The sequence below is a fragment of the Cricetulus griseus genome, chromosome 2 (genome assembly GCF_003668045.3).
Source record: "Cricetulus griseus strain 17A/GY chromosome 2, alternate assembly CriGri-PICRH-1.0, whole genome shotgun sequence".
Taxonomy (NCBI): Eukaryota; Metazoa; Chordata; class Mammalia; order Rodentia; family Cricetidae; genus Cricetulus; species Cricetulus griseus.
The window spans coordinates 19,129,742-19,147,533 of record NC_048595.1 but is presented as its reverse complement, the minus strand read 5'-3'; the positions used below and the strand labels follow the sequence as shown (position 1 = coordinate 19,147,533).

Sequence of the window (17,792 nt, the reverse complement as noted above, 5' to 3'; positions counted from 1 at the left end):
ACAGCTCTCCTTAGAGCCCCCCAGCACAGTCCTGTTCCCATAGTATGATAATGGAGGAGGCCATGGAGACTGGAAGGGCTGCTAAAACAACCAACTCAGACCCATGCTTTAAAATGTCAAGTCCACCCCAAGTCTGGTTTGTCTTTTAGATCATTTTGGAAGAGAATAGCTATAATTATTTTCAAATTTGTATTACATTCTATGATTTTCAAAGGTATTCCAGATTTAGTTTATGGGATTTTATGTATAGACATTCACAATCCCCCAAATTATGAAGCCTTTGATATTGCAAAGGTACAATTCTACACTTGATCTTAGCCAAAAGGCCAAGAAGCAATCAAAGGTATAAATTCTAAATTTCTCAGTCACATCCTTTTCCCTCAAAAAGCACTCCATTCTTCCCAGCAACCGCCTTTTCATGGAATGGAAAGTCAGCTACTGCTAAAATCAATCAGTTCTGACATATTCCACACCAGTTATCAAGGATGCTAGTTTCAATCAGCCGAGCAACTACAGGTTGAGTAATTCTGTTCTAAAGCAACTGGGAGACCAAAATGGTGTAAATGTTGAAATGGAACAGGAATATAAATATTACTTTGGGATATTTGCACAGATTTGACTGGTTGGGCATACATAACACAAAATTCTGAAATATAAAAGGCTAACTAAAAATAAAAGCAGGACTGGATAGAGTAGGGAGTGACTATAATCCCATCAGTTGTCCTCCTATCCTTGGCAACATTGTAATCTCAAAAATCTAAAAAAAAGCTGAGTGGTGGTGGCACAAGTCTTTAATCTCAGCACTGGGGAGGCAGAGGCAGATGGATCTCTGTGAGTTCAAGGCCAGCCTGGTCTACAGAGTAAGTTCCAGAACAGCTAGAGCTGTTACACAGAGAAACCCTGTCTTGAAAACAAACAAACAAACAAAAACCTTCTGGGTTCAGGTAGACTACGTGTGCTTCTCTAGCATGCAGAGTCCTGGGTTCAATCTCCAACATTGCTTTAACTGGGGATTGTAGTTTATGCCAATTCTCAGAAAGTGGAGGTAATCCCAGCATGTGGAGGCTAACATCCAGTGTCATTCTCAGCTACACAGCAAGATGGAGGCCAGCCTGAAATACATGAGACTGTCTCAACAATCAAACTGGTCAACCAGAGAGCCAGTGAGACGGCTCAGCAATTAAGAGCACTTTCCCCCAAGCCTTTACTGCCAAGATTAACTTAAGTTCCCTGGGATTCATATGATAGAGAGAACTGACTGCCAAAAGCAGACCTTTGATAGACTGAAGCATGGCATGTGATCACAGGCATAATAGACACACAAAAAAAGAAATGTTCAAAACAGTATGTGGTGTGAATCTTCTATTTTGCTGTTTTTTTTTTATTACTAACTTTAATGTTTTTAAGGTTCATCTAATTCAAACCACAAGAGTATTTCATTTGTTTTACTATAAGGTTTTATGTGAATATACATTTTTAAAGATTTATTTATTCATTTATTTATTAAGTATACAGTGTTCTGTCTGCATGTATGCCTGCAGACTGGAAGAGAGCATCGGATCTCATTACAGATGGTTGTGAGCCACCATGTGGTTGCTGGGAATTGAACTCAGGAACTCAGGAAGAGCAGCCGGTGCTCTTAACTGCTGAGCCATCTCTCCAGCCCCTGTGAATATACATTTTTTAAATATTTTTTTTATTTCATTTGCATTGGTGTTTTGCCTGCGTATGTCTGTATGAGGCAATTGGATACTCTGGAACTAGACTTACAGTTGTAAACTGCCATGTGCGTGCTGGGAACTGAACCTGGGTCCTTTGGCAGAGCAGTCAGTGCTCTTAACCACTGAGCCATCTCTTCAGCCCCCACATTTTTTCAGTCCTCCATCCATGGGTGTGAATGTGTTTTCACCCTTTTTTTTTTTTTTGCTGATTATGAATAAGCCTACTATGAATATTCATATTCATATATATGTATATGTATATATGTGTATGTGTGAGTGTATGTTTTCATTTCTCTTGTCCATAAACCTAAAAGTGTATTAGTTTAAAGTTATCTTCAGGAGGCTATATCTCAGGTGGTAGACACTTGTCTAGCATGCATGAAGAATTTGGTCGCTAATACCATAAAAATAATGCACAGGGCACATGTCTGGAGGAATATCAGAAGTTCAAGGTCATTCTTAGCTATACAGGGAGCTTTAGGCTAAGCTGGAATACTTGAGACCCAGTCTCAAAAAAGGAAAAAAAAAATCTTTATATTTAATCTTTGTAGAAATTGCCAAATTATTTTTCCAAAGCAACTACAACATTTTAAGTTTCTACTCGAAACATATAAAGATTCCAATTTATCTACATTTTTAGTGATAAACAGAGTACCTTTTTGATCGTCCTGAACTCAGTAAATCAGATCAAGCTGACCTTGAACACAGAGATCTCCCTGCCCCTGCCTTCTGAGTGCTGGGATTAAAAGTCTGTGCCCCATAAATAGTAATTATTATCATTGGAACTTCTGCCTTCTAGGCCCCATTTAAATACCTTGAAAATTACAGATTGGTAGTTGGTATTTAAGTGCAAAAACAAGTGGCAGAGATATTAAAGATACAAAGATGTTATATGGAAGGGGATCAGTAAAGGAGAAGGGATGGAGAGAGCCTCATAGTACTACTGGGACATGTATATTAGTAAAACTGGCATAGCTAATAGAAACAACTAAAGATGGGACTAGCGCAAACAGGCCTAGAATGAAAAACAATAGATAAGCTCTATGTCTGACTGGCAGAACACCTGTCCAGCATGTGTGAGGATCCAAGAATCAATTTCTAGTATCACAGAAATAAAAACAAACAAAAAACAGGTCTGTGTATTCATGCCAACAAACTTGGGAGATATTACGAAATAATTATTCAGATTCCATAACTGAATAGCCTAACCCTATGATCATTCTGTAAATGACAAATAAATGGAATTCAAATTGAAAATGGCAGCATTATGTTGACAATCAAATCACAAATCCAACCTTACCCTCTGCAATGTCTGAGCATGATGTTCCAATGGCTGTGTCCCCACTGTCAGCTATGCTTGAGCAACGGCTAAAGCGGCTCCGAAAGGCCTCCGAGATAACTGGTGTCTGCCATTCAGTCCCCAGAGAACTGCCTTTTTGAATCACATTGGAACCTGTAATAAGAGGTATTTTTCATGAAACTCGATGAAGTACTTTTTTGGGGGGAGGAGGGGTGGGATGGTGGTGGGGGTTAAAGTCAGTAAATTTTTATTTAGGAGATTTCACATGTAATTCCTTCACTGTCCATCCATGTTGCTGAAGTTCAGATTTCTCACGATAACCCTTTTTCAAATAATAGATGATTAATCCAGTCATATTGTTAGTTCTGTATGTCAAGAACATGGAAGTAATCAACTAAGCACCTAGAGATACCTTCTACCTCGGTTAGACCTACTTACATTATACCTTATTACTAGCAACATAGAAGGATTTACAATAGATCCTTGCTCTAAGCATGCACTATAGTGATAATCTGCAGTGTGGTTCTTAAAAACCTTATCAGCAGTAAAATGTTCCCAACAGGTTGCCTACTAACATGGAAAACCCTTGGGGATTTTTTTTTTTTTTTAAGGTTATGTCCACAGCAAATGAGAAATTACATTCTGAAAGCCTGGTAGCTGCTTCAATAAGAACTTTTTGTTTTGGAGACAGGGTTTCTCTGTGTAGCCCTTGGCTGTCTTGGAACTGTAGACCAGGCTGGCCTCAAACTGAGAGATCTGCCTGCCTCTGCCTCCCCAGTGCTGGGATTAAAGGCATGTGCCACCACCGCCTAGCCGAGTTAATTGATTTTTAATGGAAATACACGAGACACAGAATGTTAAAAGGTAGAAGTAAGACCTAACAAGAAGCCTGGCATGGTGGCACACACTGTAGTTAGGAGGCAGAAACATCACTCCACATTCAATGACAGCCATATTCACACAGCTGGTTCCAGGCCAGTCAAGGCTATATAGGGAAACCCTTGTCTCAAAGCACACTCATGTTTAGGGGGTTTGCTTTGTTTTTTTGTTTTTGATTTTTTGAGACAGGGGTTTTCTGTGTAGCTTTGGAGCCTGTCCTGGAACTCTCTTTGTAGACCAGGCTAGCCTTGAACGCACAGAGATCCACCTGCTTCTGCCTCCCAAGTGCTGGGATCAAAGGTGTGCTCCACCATCGCCCAGCAAGGGGGTTTTGCTTTTTTTCTTTCTTTTTTTTGCTATAGGGTCCTAAATCACTACACATACACCCAATTTATTGAAATTTTGAAGCCATAACACTTTAATCTACAGAGAAGAGAGCTATGATGTACATGTGCATGTCCAATACCCACACACATTCCTTTACATGGTTTATCAATGGGTACTGTTAACATTCTGAGCAAAAAATATTCAATGTATAGCCTATGTAGTCTACACATCATAGACTGGTTTAACATCACTGGCCTCTACAAACTGAATACCAGCCAACAACCCTCATTCAATCACAATGATGTGTGAATTATTCTACATGTCCCAAGGCAGCACAAAGAAACATATTTCAGTTCCTGTTGAAAACTATTGCTAGTCTGAACCAGGGTACCCTCAATAGGTCAATCCAGATCAAAAGTCAATCTAAAAATTTTAAGGTGATCCAGGTATGGTGGTGCATGCCTTTAATCCTAGCACAGAGACAGGTCTCTTTGAGTTCAAGGTTAGGCAGAGCTACATATCAAATTCTAGTCTAGCCAGGGTTACACAGTGAGACCGTGTCTCAAAAGTGTTATCTTGAGGGCAATACAAAGAAACCACATAAGGGGCTGGAAAGATGGTTCAGCAATTAGGAGCACTGGCTGCTCTTCCAGGGGACCTAAGTTTGATACCCAACACACACATGATGGCTTACAACCATCTATAACTCCAGTTTCATAGGATCTGAGGCCATGTTCTGGCCTCTGGCGGCACCAGGCATGCACTTGATGCACAGACCATACATGCAGGCAGAACACGAATACACACAAAATCACTAAAACACTTGAGTTCTGAGCAGGTAAGAAAAAGCAAGACTAATGGGATTTGACTTCAAAGCTTGTTGTTATGTACTAGGAGGTAGGTAAGATTAGTATTATTTAGTTAGTTATTTCAATTTTTCAAAACAGGGTTTCTCTGTGGCTTTGGAGGCTGGCCTGGAACTAGCTCTTGTAGATCAGGCTGGTCTCAAATTCAGAGAGATCCACTGGCTTCTGCCTCCCGAGTGCTGGGACTAAAGGCGTGTGCCACTAACGCCTGGCTCAAGATTAGTATTTTTAAAAATTAACAGTTGTGGAAATGGCTCAGTGGTTTAAGAGCACATACTGTTCTCACTGAGTATCCAAGTTCAGTTCCTAGGGGGAATCCATCACCCTTTTCTGGCCTGGCCTACCACCTGTACTCATGTGTATATAGCCACACATACACTTGATTTAAAAAAAAAAAAAAAAAACTTTATTTTAGCCAAGGCAAGAAGATGTTCTCAAGTGAGGACAGCCTGGACTACATAGCATGCTCTTGTCTACAAAACCAATGAGAAACAAAGAAAACACAAAGCAAGTCCTAGAAAGACTAAAATCGAAATTATTTTTTGTTTTTGAGACAATGTCACCTTTGCCTTCAAACTCTTGATCCTCCTGCCTTGGCCTCAAGTGTGTGTGTTACTTGCTTGTTATCTTTCTTTTCATTCATTTTTTCTTTCTTTTGAAGGGCTGGAGATGTAGCTCAGTGGTAGAATTCTTATTTTGCATCTAAAAAGCTCAGGGTTCAAAGTTTAGCAACACCAAAAGAAAAAATCCCAATGTAATATTTTTCTTTTGAGGTAGGTTCTGGATGCACACACAGCCCAGGATGGCCTTGAACCTGTCATCTGCCTCTGTGCTCCCAAGAGTATGGGATGCACCACTATGATCTAGAAATAATCCTCATAGCTGATATCTAAGAATTCCAATCTTTGAGGACTAGCTCGTGAGTAGAACACATAGATTCATGCTGTTTCCCCCTATTTCACAGAAAACTTATGTCTCATAGTCAGACACAGAAGTTAACCTCTGGACTCCATATACACAAGAGAGCATATCTGCATACCACACACAAATATGAAATAGTAGAAGCCAAAATTGAATACAGAAGACTACTTACCTGGTGAAGTAGCATGAGAAGATCTGTCATTTGGATATTTTTCTTGCATGGCCATCAGTTACCTGAGACACTGCAGGATTAAAGAGTAACCATCAGAACTTTCTAGTATCTTTAAAAATTAAATGTAACTCATTTCCCATTGGCTGGAACTAAAACAGAACAAAACAAAAACCCCATAATCTTGATATAAGAATAAACAAATCCAGTTTTCTCCTAACTCTTAACAATATGCTTCTGACATCTGTGTGTATGTGTGTGTTTGGGGGGCAGGGTTTCCAACTGCCCCAATTCCAATGCCACTCTAATTCCCAGCTTGTTCACCCATGCTTCTTTTTTCCCTTTTTTCTTTCTTTCTCTTTTCTTTTCCTCCCCCGACCCCTTTTTTTTTTTTAATTTTTTTATTTTTTGAGACAGGGTTTCTGTGTAGCTTTGTAGACCAGGCTGGCCTTGAACTCACAGAGATCTACCTACACCTGCCTTCCAAGTGCTAGGACTAAAGGAGTGTGCCACTACCGCCCAGCTCACCCATGCTTATCAACTAGCTATAAATCAATGGTCTCATGATTCTCTCCTAAAGTTTGATTTGCTAGAATGATTTATAGAACTCAAAGAATCTTTACATTTACTAGTTTAGATCAGATATGATGGTACATGTGTAATTCCGGTACTCAAGAGGCAGAAGCAGGAGAATTACCACAAATTCAAGGCCAACCTGGTTTACATAATGAATTGCAGGTCAAACAGAACTACGTACCCTGTTTAGAAAAATAAATAGCTGGGTGGTGATGGCACATGTCTTTAATCCCAGCACTCGGGAGGCAGAAGCAATAGGATCTCTGAGTTCAAGACCAGCCTGGTTTACAAAGTGAGTTCCTAGACAGCCAGAGTTGTTACACAGAGAAACCCTGTCTCAAAAAACAAACAAACAAAAAAACCAAAAAAGAAAAAAGAAAAAGAAAAAGAGAAAAGAAAAATAACAGGTTTATTATATAAAGATATTACAGCCAGGTATGGTATTGCATGCCTATAACTTTATACTTGGAAAGCTAAGGCAGAAAGACCACCACAAATCTGAGGCCACAGAATGAAACTGTCTCAACCAAAACAAAAACAGGAAAAAAGATACTGCAAAGGACAAATATGGCAATGACCTCCTTGGGTTTACTACTGATAGAGAAGCTAGAAATGATAAACTGATATTATAAAGGATTTACTTTGTTAAGAAAAATCAAGTTACACAAAAATAGAATGTAGCTAAAGGAGTACTCAAATATGACTAGAAGATAAAAATAGCATACTAGCTGGGCGTTGGTGGCATACACTTTTAATCCCAGCACTCGGGACGCAGAGACAGGTGGATCTCTTGAGTTCGAGGCCAGCCTGGTCTCCAGAGAGAGTGCTAGGATAGGCTCCAAAGCTACACAGAAACCCTGTCTCAAAAAACCAAAAAAAAAAAAAAAAAAAAAAACCAACCCCCCCCCCAAAAAAAGCATACTATAACCAGATTTCCTAGAAACTATAGATCTGTACTTCTAACATAATTAGAAGTTAAGGGTTACTATATTTTTGTATGTTTTGTATTTTTAGGCTATGTTTTTACAAAGATTTGTCCACCAAGACGGCTGCCCATTAAGCTCTATTACAATGTCAAAAGGAGTAGAATTCCACCAAGCAAGCAGAATAACCCTGGTTAATACCTAAAGAAAGAAATAAAAAAACTACCAGGGACAAGTCAGTTAGTTTATTAACACATGAAAAGATAAATATCATTTTGAAGATTCTAAGGCTATTTTATTAGTATACAACAAGCCAGAGGAAAAAAGAAATACATATATTGCAACAAAAGCAGGCAAATCTTTGTGAGTTCAAGGCCAGCCCAGTCTATATAGGGAGTTCTAGGACAGCCAGGCTACAGAGAGACCATGTCTCAGAAACAAAAATTAAAAAAAAAAAAAAAAAAAAAAGCAAATCATGTGGGCATGGTGGCACACACATGTAGCCCCAGCTACTCAAGAGGCTAAGATAGAAATATTTTGATACTACAAGAATTTCAAGACCAACCTGGAAAAAATATAGCAAGATCATATTTCGAAGAATAAACAAAAGGGGCTGGAAAGATGGCTCAGTGGTTAAGACAGTATACCACTACTACTGTGGAGGACCTAGGTTCAATTCTAAGCACCCATGTCAGGGAGATCACAACCCTCTGTGATGCCAGCTTCATGGAATCTAACACCCTTTCTGGACTCAATATGGGCACCTGCACTCACATCTATCTCACATGCACATACCCACATACATACACATTATCATTAAAATGTAAAAATATACATATTTTTTAGTTGGGAGGTAGTGGCACCTGACTTTGAGCCCAGCACACAGGAGGCAGAGGCAGGAAGATCTCTGGGTTCGAAGCCAGCCTGGGCTACAGAACCAGGGCGGGGTGGGGGTGGGGGTGGTGGAAGTGGTGGTGAGGGAATCTAGCTGTATAGTCCAAGCTGGCCTGGAACCTGCAGTGGTTTTCCTGCCTCTGGCTCCCCCACAAGAAACAAAAATTCAAAGCAAAAACAACAACAACAAAAATCAAATAATCAAAATGCATCAGGTGGAACACTCCTGTGATAGTAGTATTTGGGAGACATAGGCTTTGACTATTCTGGGCGCCAGTCTGTAGTGGCACACAGCTTTAATCCCAGTACTTGGGAGGCAGAAACAGGCAGATCTCTGAGTTAGAGGCCAGCCTGGTCTACAAAGCAAGTTCCAGGACAACTAGGGCTAAACAGAGAAACCCTGTCTCAGAGAAACAACAAGGATTACATGAGACCCTATTCCAGAAAAACAAAAGAAATAAAGAAAGGGAGGAAAAGAGAGAAGGATGACGCCAACTGTCAATGTTAGGCCCTTCACTCAGGTAAATCGAGACCTTGGCTAGGCTGCAGGAAAGTTTCAAGACCAGTCAAAGTGAAGCTAAGTTGGTGAACTTACTAAGTATTTAGACAGATGCACATAGGAAAGACACTGTGTACATGCAGGGTATGGGTATGGGGCTCTCAAAGAGGGCTGAATTAAGGTGTCTTTACAACAGCTGTACTATGTTGCTGTGGCTAAATCCCAATACTCAAAGTATGCAATTTATAACAAGAGTTATGATTAAGCAACACTTAATATTTTAGTAAAAAAAAGTTAATATAGCTTTCTAAAGAATATTTTCTTTTATCTCCAAGACAGGGTTTCTCTGTGTAAAAGAATTCTCTTTTGCAAATGAAAATTTTGTAACATGGTTTCATGAGGTGCACTGTTTAGACTCAAGATGCAAAAACATACCAGACCTAAGGACACAATTATCTATTATTTTTAATGCCTGTGTTTAACATGTCATTAGAAAACAAACAAAAATCGGGAGGGGGATCACAAGAGGAATTCAGAAACTCTGAATTATAGAGTGCCCAAAATAATTTGGGAAAATTCACAAGATACAATTCTTAGAGGGGAAATTCAATTTTAAAAGAAAAAAAAGTGATTATATGGTACTAATTACTTTACTGACCTCTACAGTTTTATTTTAGCAACAACAAACCAAATGGTCATCAACTTACTGTGTGCAATAACATAATGAAACCAAACTCCAAAACCACACTTCCTTAAAGTATCAACTTAGCACCCAGGAAACAGACTGTAAGTTCCAAGTTAGCATGAATTACACAGTAAGACTCTATCTCCTTAAGGGCTGGACAGATGGCTCAGTGGGTACAAGCACTGGTTGCTCTTCTAGGGAACCTGGGTTGGATCCTAGCATCCACACAGTACCTCAAAACAACCAGCTTTAACTCCAGTTCCAACCTCTTCTAGGTTCTTCGGGCACTGAATAAACTTGGTGTACAGACGTACATGCAGGCAAAACACATCTTATACATAAAAACCAAGGGGCTGGAGAGAGGTTAAAAGCTCTGGCTGCTCTTTTAGAGCCAGGTTCAATTCCCAGCACCCACATGGCAGCTCACATCTGTCTGTTAATTCCAGGTCCAGGGGATTCAACACCTGCATATACACATACATGCAGACAAAACACCACTGCACATAAATTAAAATGAGTAAATCATGTAAAAAAAAAAAAAAAACCTCAAAGAACAAAACAACAAAAAGCTTCAACTTATGGCTAGTTATCAACTTATGGCTAGCCATTCAACTGCTGGATAGTGAGTTAATGACACAGAAGCATAATCACCCACCCACCTATTAGTGATTTTTCTTGTCAACATCAAAACTGTTTCATTGAGCCTCTTCTTTTGCCCTCAACCTTTGAACTTTTGATCCTCCTCCTCTCTTCACCACCTCCAGTACTATGTACACAATACCAGTTCCATTTTGTAACCCTTTAAATAAAGGTGCCAGGTGTGTTGGTACAAGGCTCTAGTCCCAGCACTGGGGAAGCTGAGGCAGTACTATTGCCAGTTTAAAACCAGTCCAGACTATACAGTGAGATCAGTCCAAAAAAGAAAAAGAAAAACCGAAAACAGAAAAAACAGTACCCCAAGCAGATTCTGAGACATTTTCCAATTCAGAGAGGGAGAGAAAGAGAAAGAGAGAGAAGGATGGGAGGTGGTCAGGGTCCTTTTTAAAAGGAACATTGTGAATACACACTATGCTCTTAGTGGCTGCAGCTGAGGGCGTATCCTATCAGAACCCCCAAAACAGGCTAGTACAGATGCCTGAATACTGACAGTTACCCCCAACCATGATTTTGTTGCTACTTCCTAACTGTAATCTTGCCACTGTTATGACTCACTGTTATGATATTGTAAGTATCTGATATGCAGGATATCTGATACGTAACTCCTGTGAAAAGGTCATTCAACCCCCTAGCCCCACCCCTATCAAAGGGGTCAAGACCCACAGGTTGAGAACTGCTGTTCCAGGTATGTAGAACAATGCCTGGCTCCTCCCCCACTGTTATTCTGTTTTGAGAAACAGTCTCATGTAGATGGTCTTGAACTCACTATGTAGTTGAAGCTTGCCTGCCTCTAGATCCCAAAGTCTGGGATTAGAGGCTTAGGTTACCATGGCATGTTGTATTTCAGTTTTGTTTTTTAAAAATATCCACCCCCCCAAATCAAAATAAACCATATAAAATAAGTTATTCTTGACTTTTTCCTAATAAACTCAGAATCCAATGAGCAACTAGAAATTTTTTTTTAGGCTGAACATAGTGGTGCACACTGTAATCCAGCACTCCGGAAGCTAAGATCTTCAGCCTGGACTACACAGTGAAATCCTGTGTTAAAACATCAAATCAGGGCTAGAGATAGGTCAGCAGTTAAGAGTGCTTACTGCTTAGAAGTTCAGTTCTAAGTACCCATGCAAGTCAGATAGCTCACAACTGCCTGTAACTCTAGCTTCAAAAGATCCAAGATCCTGTTCTGATCTCTGTAGGAATTGAACATGTGTGCATGTACACATGCATAAATAAAGTTAAGTCTAAAATACAACAACACACCAAACCAAAACAAGGGAAAGTGTTTTGCATTGCACTGGGGAGACAGCTTAGTGGTAAAGCATGTACCAGCCACCGATGAATCCCGGAGTTCAAATCCCAGAACCCATGTAAAGCCAGGCACAGTAGCTCATATGTAATCTCAATGTTCCTACAACTGAGATGGGAAACATAGACAAAAGAATCCCTAATTGGTTCATGAGTCAGTTAGCCTGGTGTATAAAAAGCAGCAAGCAATAAAGACCTTGTCCCAAACAAGCTGAAAAACAAGGACTGACACCTGAGGCTGTCCTTTGACCTCTACACACATGCCATGCCATTAGTGTGCCCACACTCACATGAATAAGCACACATAACACATACCACCACATAAAATATAATTAACTTTAAAGACTTTTGTTTTGTTTTTGTTTTTTCGAGACAGGGTTTCTCTGTGGCTTTGGAGCCTGTCCTGGAGCTAGCTCTTGTAGACCAGGCTGGTCTTGAATTCACAAGACCTCTGCCTCTGCCTCCCGAATGCTGGGATTAAAGGCGTGCACCACCAAAGCCCGGCTCTTTAAAGACATTTTTAAAACAGATTTTTAGTACCCACTGAAGGATAGAGACTCTCTAAAATGAAAGTAAAATAAATGAGTATATAAGAAACAACACAAATAACTAATTATGCAGCTAAAGAGATACAACTGAGTGAAGGTAGGAGCAAATTTAAAATGTATATAGGTAGCACTTCCTATCTATTAAGCCCTGTGCTAAAGAAATATTTTATAGAAGTACCATGTGTCAAATTTAATGCTCATATCAATTCTGAGACAGTTACTATTATCATTCTCCTTTTACAGAAAAGAAAATAAAGGTTTAGATTTTGAGGCTGGGAAGATAGCTGAGTAGTTATAATGCTCACGTATAAACATGAGGACAACAGAACCCCGTAAATGCCAAATGGTAGTGGGAGCCTGTTTGTAACCCCAACTTTAGAAGGCAGAGACACTAGATCCCCAGAATGAGCTGGCTAGCAAGACTACCTATGTTGGGAAGCCCTGGGTTTCATGATTCTGCCTCAACAAACAAGGTGGAAACTGATGATTACTGACATCCACCTGTATGTACACTCAAGTCTTCAGGCTTGGCAGCAAATGCCTTTATCCACTGAACCATCCTCAAGGCACAACATATATTATTGCTTGTTTTATTTTTCAAGACAGGGTTTCTCTGTGTAGCCCTGGCTCTCTCAGAACTTACTTTGTAGACCAGGCTGACTTTGAGCTCAGAGATCTGCCAGCCTCTGTCTCCCAGAGTGCTGAGATAAAAGGTGCGTGCCACCACTAGCCAGCTTCAGCACACAACTTCTTAAACTATGGGTTGATAGGTGATACAATTTGGACATTTTGAAAAATCTATGAACAGTAAAAGGTTTCTGAATATACAACAGCCAAGTGTCAATTCAAAATCAAACACATTAACAAATCCAAGTTGTCTCCAGCAATGCTCACCTGTTCTGATTTGCTTGACTTAATTGCAATGCAACATGAACACTTTACACTATGCATACCCTCAAGCTACGCAACACCAAACACACTGCCTCAAACACCTTGGCTCAGCTTTGAAACCACTGTAGGTCATTTACTACACTGCTTTTTTGTTTTTTGAGACAGCATTTCTCTGTGTCACTGCCTTGGCTACCCCGGGGACTCACTCTGTAGACCAGGCCGGCCTCTGCCTTCCGAGTGCTGGGATTAAAGGTGTGTGTCACCTCGGCCCAGCTCAACTACTGTTTTTACTGTGCATTCAAAGTTTTCTGCTCTTATAAAAACATTGTCTTACAAACAAAAGTTTTAATATTTTCCTACTGTCTTTTTGTTGTTGTTAGCATCAAAATAGTTTGTGTTTGGGGTGTTGTATGCCTGTAATCCCAGCACCTGAGAAATGGCGATGGGGACCATGAATTTAAGGTAAACTGTCCACAATAACCTGGGATACATGAGACCCTGTCTCAACAAACAAGAAACTACCTCGAGGAGGCAGGCATGGCAGCAAACACCTTTGATCACTTGTAAAGCAGAGGCAAAAGGATCTCTATGAATTTGAGGACACTCTGGTCTACACAGGGAAGTTCCAGGCTAGCCAGAGCCACTGTGAGATCTAAAAAAAAAAAAAAAGGTTAGGGATATACCTCGCCTGGTAGAGTACTTCTCTAGTATACACAAAGATGAGTTTGATCTGCAGCACACACAAACTAAGTAAGGTAACACAGTTCTGTAATCCCAGCATTAAGGAAGAGGAGGCAAGACCATTAATTCAAAGTCATCCTTGACACATGAAGCTTGACATAGTGTGCATGTCACATAGGTTTTCAAATATCTGACTTGAAAAACTGCTGTCTGATACGCTGATGAGATGGTTCAGCAGGTAAAATGACTTGCCACAAGTCTGATGACCTATGTCAATACTTGGATCCCACAGTATAAGGAGAGAAAACTTGTTTGTCTGTCTCTCTGTCACTCACACAAATAAATATTAAATGGCCCTAAACACACTTCTTCCACTTTGTACTTTTGGGAAGCAGTATTCTCAATATTAATGATGACAAAATCAAAATATCAACTCTGAAAAATGTTAAAGATGGTCTGTACCCTGCAGTACCAGACACTCAGCCAAGATTTCTTCTGGTTTCTGAGACAGGGTCTCATGCAGCCCAAGTTGGCCTAGCATTTGTTACGCAGCCAAAGATTACCCTCAAGCCTCTGTCTTCCAAGTGCTGAGAATACAGGCATGGATCACCATCCCTGGCAATAATGAATCCTAAGTACATCCACCTCCTTATTATACATATTAGCTTTTGTCTTTAATAAATAGTAAAAATTAAACACAGACCAAAGAATTTTGAGTTAGGATCTAGAACTCAATATGTAGACCAGGCTAGTATTGAACACCTGGGTAATTCTCCTGCCTCAGTCTCCTGATTACAAGCATAGGCCACCATACCAAGCTCCAAATAATTGTTTTAAAGTAAGTTTCTTTATCACTTCTCAGCAAATGTTTGGTTTTTATACAATCAAGGTTTCATAAAAATTTTCCAGGCAAATTTGTACATACTCAAGGTTTCATAAAAAATTTCCATGCAAAAAAAAAAAGAAGGCCAAGAGTGGCAGTTGAAAGAGTCCTGGCCAAATACTGTATTTACCAACCCAAATTTACTGAGCACCTATTTCCCTGGCTCTTTGCAGTGAAAAACTACTGCTTGTGTGTGTGCAAACCTGCAATCTCAATACTATGGAGGCTAAGGCAAAAGTAACATGAACTCAAGACAGCCTGGGCCTGATATGGTGGTAGGCAAAGGCAGGAGGATCTCTGTGAGTTCAAGACCACCCTGGTCTACATAGTGAGTTTTAGGTCAGCCAGGACTACATAGTGAAACCTTGTCTTAAAAATTAACAACAACAAAAGCCCAGGCCGGGATATACAGAAATCCCAAGTGCCCAGACTACATAGCAAGACCACAAACAGAAAGAAAAGAGAGGGAGGGCTCAGTAGTAGAGTGCCTGCCTCAACAGGGCAAAGGGCTTATTTAATGCTCGATTATTTCAACAACGACAACAAAACAAGAGAAAACAAAGCAAAACACCAGACATGGTCTGACCTTTCCTGACTTGCTAAAGCCAAACGTTTTAATACTGTTAGACAAACTTAGATACACTTAATTTTCGATGCATCCCAAGCCTCTGACCACCAGGTTCCTCAACTTCGACACCACTGACCTCAGTTAGCTCCAGCTAATTCCGGGTGTGTGTGTGTGTGGGGGGGGGGGGGTTCTGTCCTACGTAACAGGAATCTGGTAGCATCTCTGGCTTCTTCGTGCCAGACGCCTAAGGCACGGGTGTAGGTCGTTCCCAGGCGCTGTCAGCTCAGACGCCACCTCCGCGGGAAATGGCTCCCTGAAGCCACCACACCAGCGTCTTCTGTTCCAGGCCCTTTGTGAAAGGTCTCCACCTCACTCGCCCACTGACAACTTGCTTAACATCTAATTGTTGCCCCGGGTCCTTCCCGCGGGCCGAGGGCTCTACGAGGGCGGGGGGCGTCTGGGACCCAAGTACGGCAACTGCTGTGGAGCTAACGACAAGGGACAAGCGAGGCGCGGAGGAGAGGCGACTGGGACGCGAGGGGGCGTGGGGGGGTCTCATCCAGGAAACGGAGCCGGTGCGAGAAGGGACTGGGCCGGAATTAGGGCTCGGTCCACCTGCGCATGCGTCTCGCTCCCCCGGGATCCCACCACACACTCCCCGCCCCCCCACGAAGGTGGGTCCCGAGTTCCCCAGCTTTCCCCGGGGCTACGGAACGGGGGACAGGGGCCGCCGCCCCAAGAAGAACTTACACGGGCCTGAGAGCGGGCGGCGAAATCCCTGCCTCCGGGACACTGACGGCGGCCACCACGTCTGCACGAGCGGCGACTCCGCTCCTCAGGTCGCCCAACGGCCGTTACACGCCCGTCAGGCCGCACGCCTCCAAGCGCGCGCCGCCCAGCACCGCCCCTTTCTGCTGTCCTCTGGCCAATAGAAAGTCGAGGCGCGTGGCTGCCCCGCCTCTTTCTGCCTCGCTCTGACCAATGGAGACTCGGGCCGCTCTGGTGTCCCGCCCCCTGCACGGTGTCCTCGGTTGTGGGCGGGAGGATCACTGCGTAGGAGGCGCTGGACCGGTGGAGCGCTCTGCGCATGACCCAGCGGCTACTTAGCTCTGACTCTTCGCTCCTTACCCAGTCCTGCCTCTAGGTGGCGCTGTGCCGGCGAGGCTTAGGGCGGAGACTAGAGGGAATCCTCCCGCCGGAACGGTGAGGTCAGATGGTGCCTGTGACCTGCCTGGGTCACTGCCTATTCATAGTCAAAGACGAGGAGCTGCTCTTTCAGGGACCCCAAGTTCGGTTCCTAGCATCCGTGTCTGGCGACTCCCAACTCTCTTCTAGCCTCTTTTGGCGCGCCCACTCACTGCATTCACACACAAACGCAACACACACATAATAAAAACAAAATTTAGGGGCTGGAGGGATGGCTCAGAGATTAAGAGCACGAGCTGCTCTTCCAAAGGACCCCGGTTCAATTCCCACCACCCACATGGCAGCTCAAAACTGTCTAGGTATCCTCACACACAGACGCACAGGCAAAACACCAATGCAGGTAAAATAAAAATAAATTATAAAAAGTAAAATTTGTGGATCTCTGTGAGTTCGAGACCAGCCTGGTCTACAACAGCTAGGTCCAGGTCAGCCTCCAAAGCCACAGAGAAACCCTGTCTCGAAAAACCAAAATAAATAAATAAATAAATAAAATAAAAAGTAAAATTTAAAAACATTTAAGAATAACAAACTGATGGATGTTGAACCTGGGAATGACAGATAAATTTAGAGAAAATCTCTGGAATTAGGAACAGGGACCTTTATTACTATGAATCTTAAGTCTGGATGTCTAAAAATGAATTTATAGGTGAAAGCTGAGTTTTCCCAGTAGATGGCTTCTGTTTCTTTTGTGAGGAAGGAGGGAACAAGGACAAGAGGTGGACGTAAAGGGCTGGTGTAGGGAAAGGGCCAGCCAAAGAAACACACCCTGAGCAGAACCAAAGAAACACACTTTGGCCCTGCAACCAAACCCAAGAAATGCACCCTGGCCCTGAAACCAGTGCCAAAGAAACACACTTTGTCCTTGGAATCAGAGCCAGTGAAAGAAATACACCCTGGTCCCAAAGCTAGAGCCAAAAGGCTAAAAAGGACCAGTGAAAGAAACACACTTTAGCCCCAAACCAGAGCGAATCTGACCCCAAGCCTGTGCAGAAAACTAACCAATCTCTGAGCAGAAGATCTAGCCAATCTGAGTTCAGGGATTGAAATCTGACCAATCCCCACCCCCTGGAAAAACTCTGCCCCCTGAGAGTCCTTATATAAGTTCTTTGTTCGGCTTGTGGCTGTTTTGGCTGCCCTGCTATCCTCTGACACCCTGGTAGAGGGCAGCCACTCTTCCTGGATTCTTCCCTCCCAATAAACCCTTAGATGGGCTCTGGGTAAAGATCTCCTTTTGCGGCAGAGCAGAGACCACCCTGGGCAGAGCAGAGCAGAGCGAGCAGGTCTGTAACA

General features: G+C 42.1%; 1 protein-coding gene and 1 non-coding gene across 5 annotated transcripts in view; both read right to left on the bottom strand.

Annotated features, from left to right (window-relative positions):
- Positions 1-16,188, bottom strand: part of Cep85 (centrosomal protein 85) — a 36,235-nt gene extending 20,047 nt beyond the window's left edge. For 2 of the 4 annotated variants that reach the window (XR_004768143.1, XM_027399621.2), the window contains exons 1-3: positions 16,047-16,188; positions 6,187-6,256; positions 3,022-3,174 (exon numbers count right to left, since the gene is read on the bottom strand). Coding sequence is in view for 3 of the 4 variants with exons in the window: in XM_027399621.2 (XP_027255422.1) it covers positions 3,022-3,174; positions 6,187-6,241 (208 nt within the window). In the remaining variant the exon portion in view is untranslated. Of the gene's footprint in view, positions 1-931; positions 1,081-3,021; positions 3,175-6,186; positions 6,257-13,686; positions 13,750-16,046 lie in introns of those variants that run through there. The other 2 variants (XM_027399622.2, XM_027399623.2) reach the window with 2 other exon arrangements.
- Positions 3,569-3,684, bottom strand: LOC113833919. Its single transcript, XR_003482108.1, has one exon. It is a non-coding gene; the product is annotated as a small nucleolar RNA SNORA32 (small nucleolar RNA).
- Positions 16,189-17,792: the final 1,604 nt, after the last annotated feature.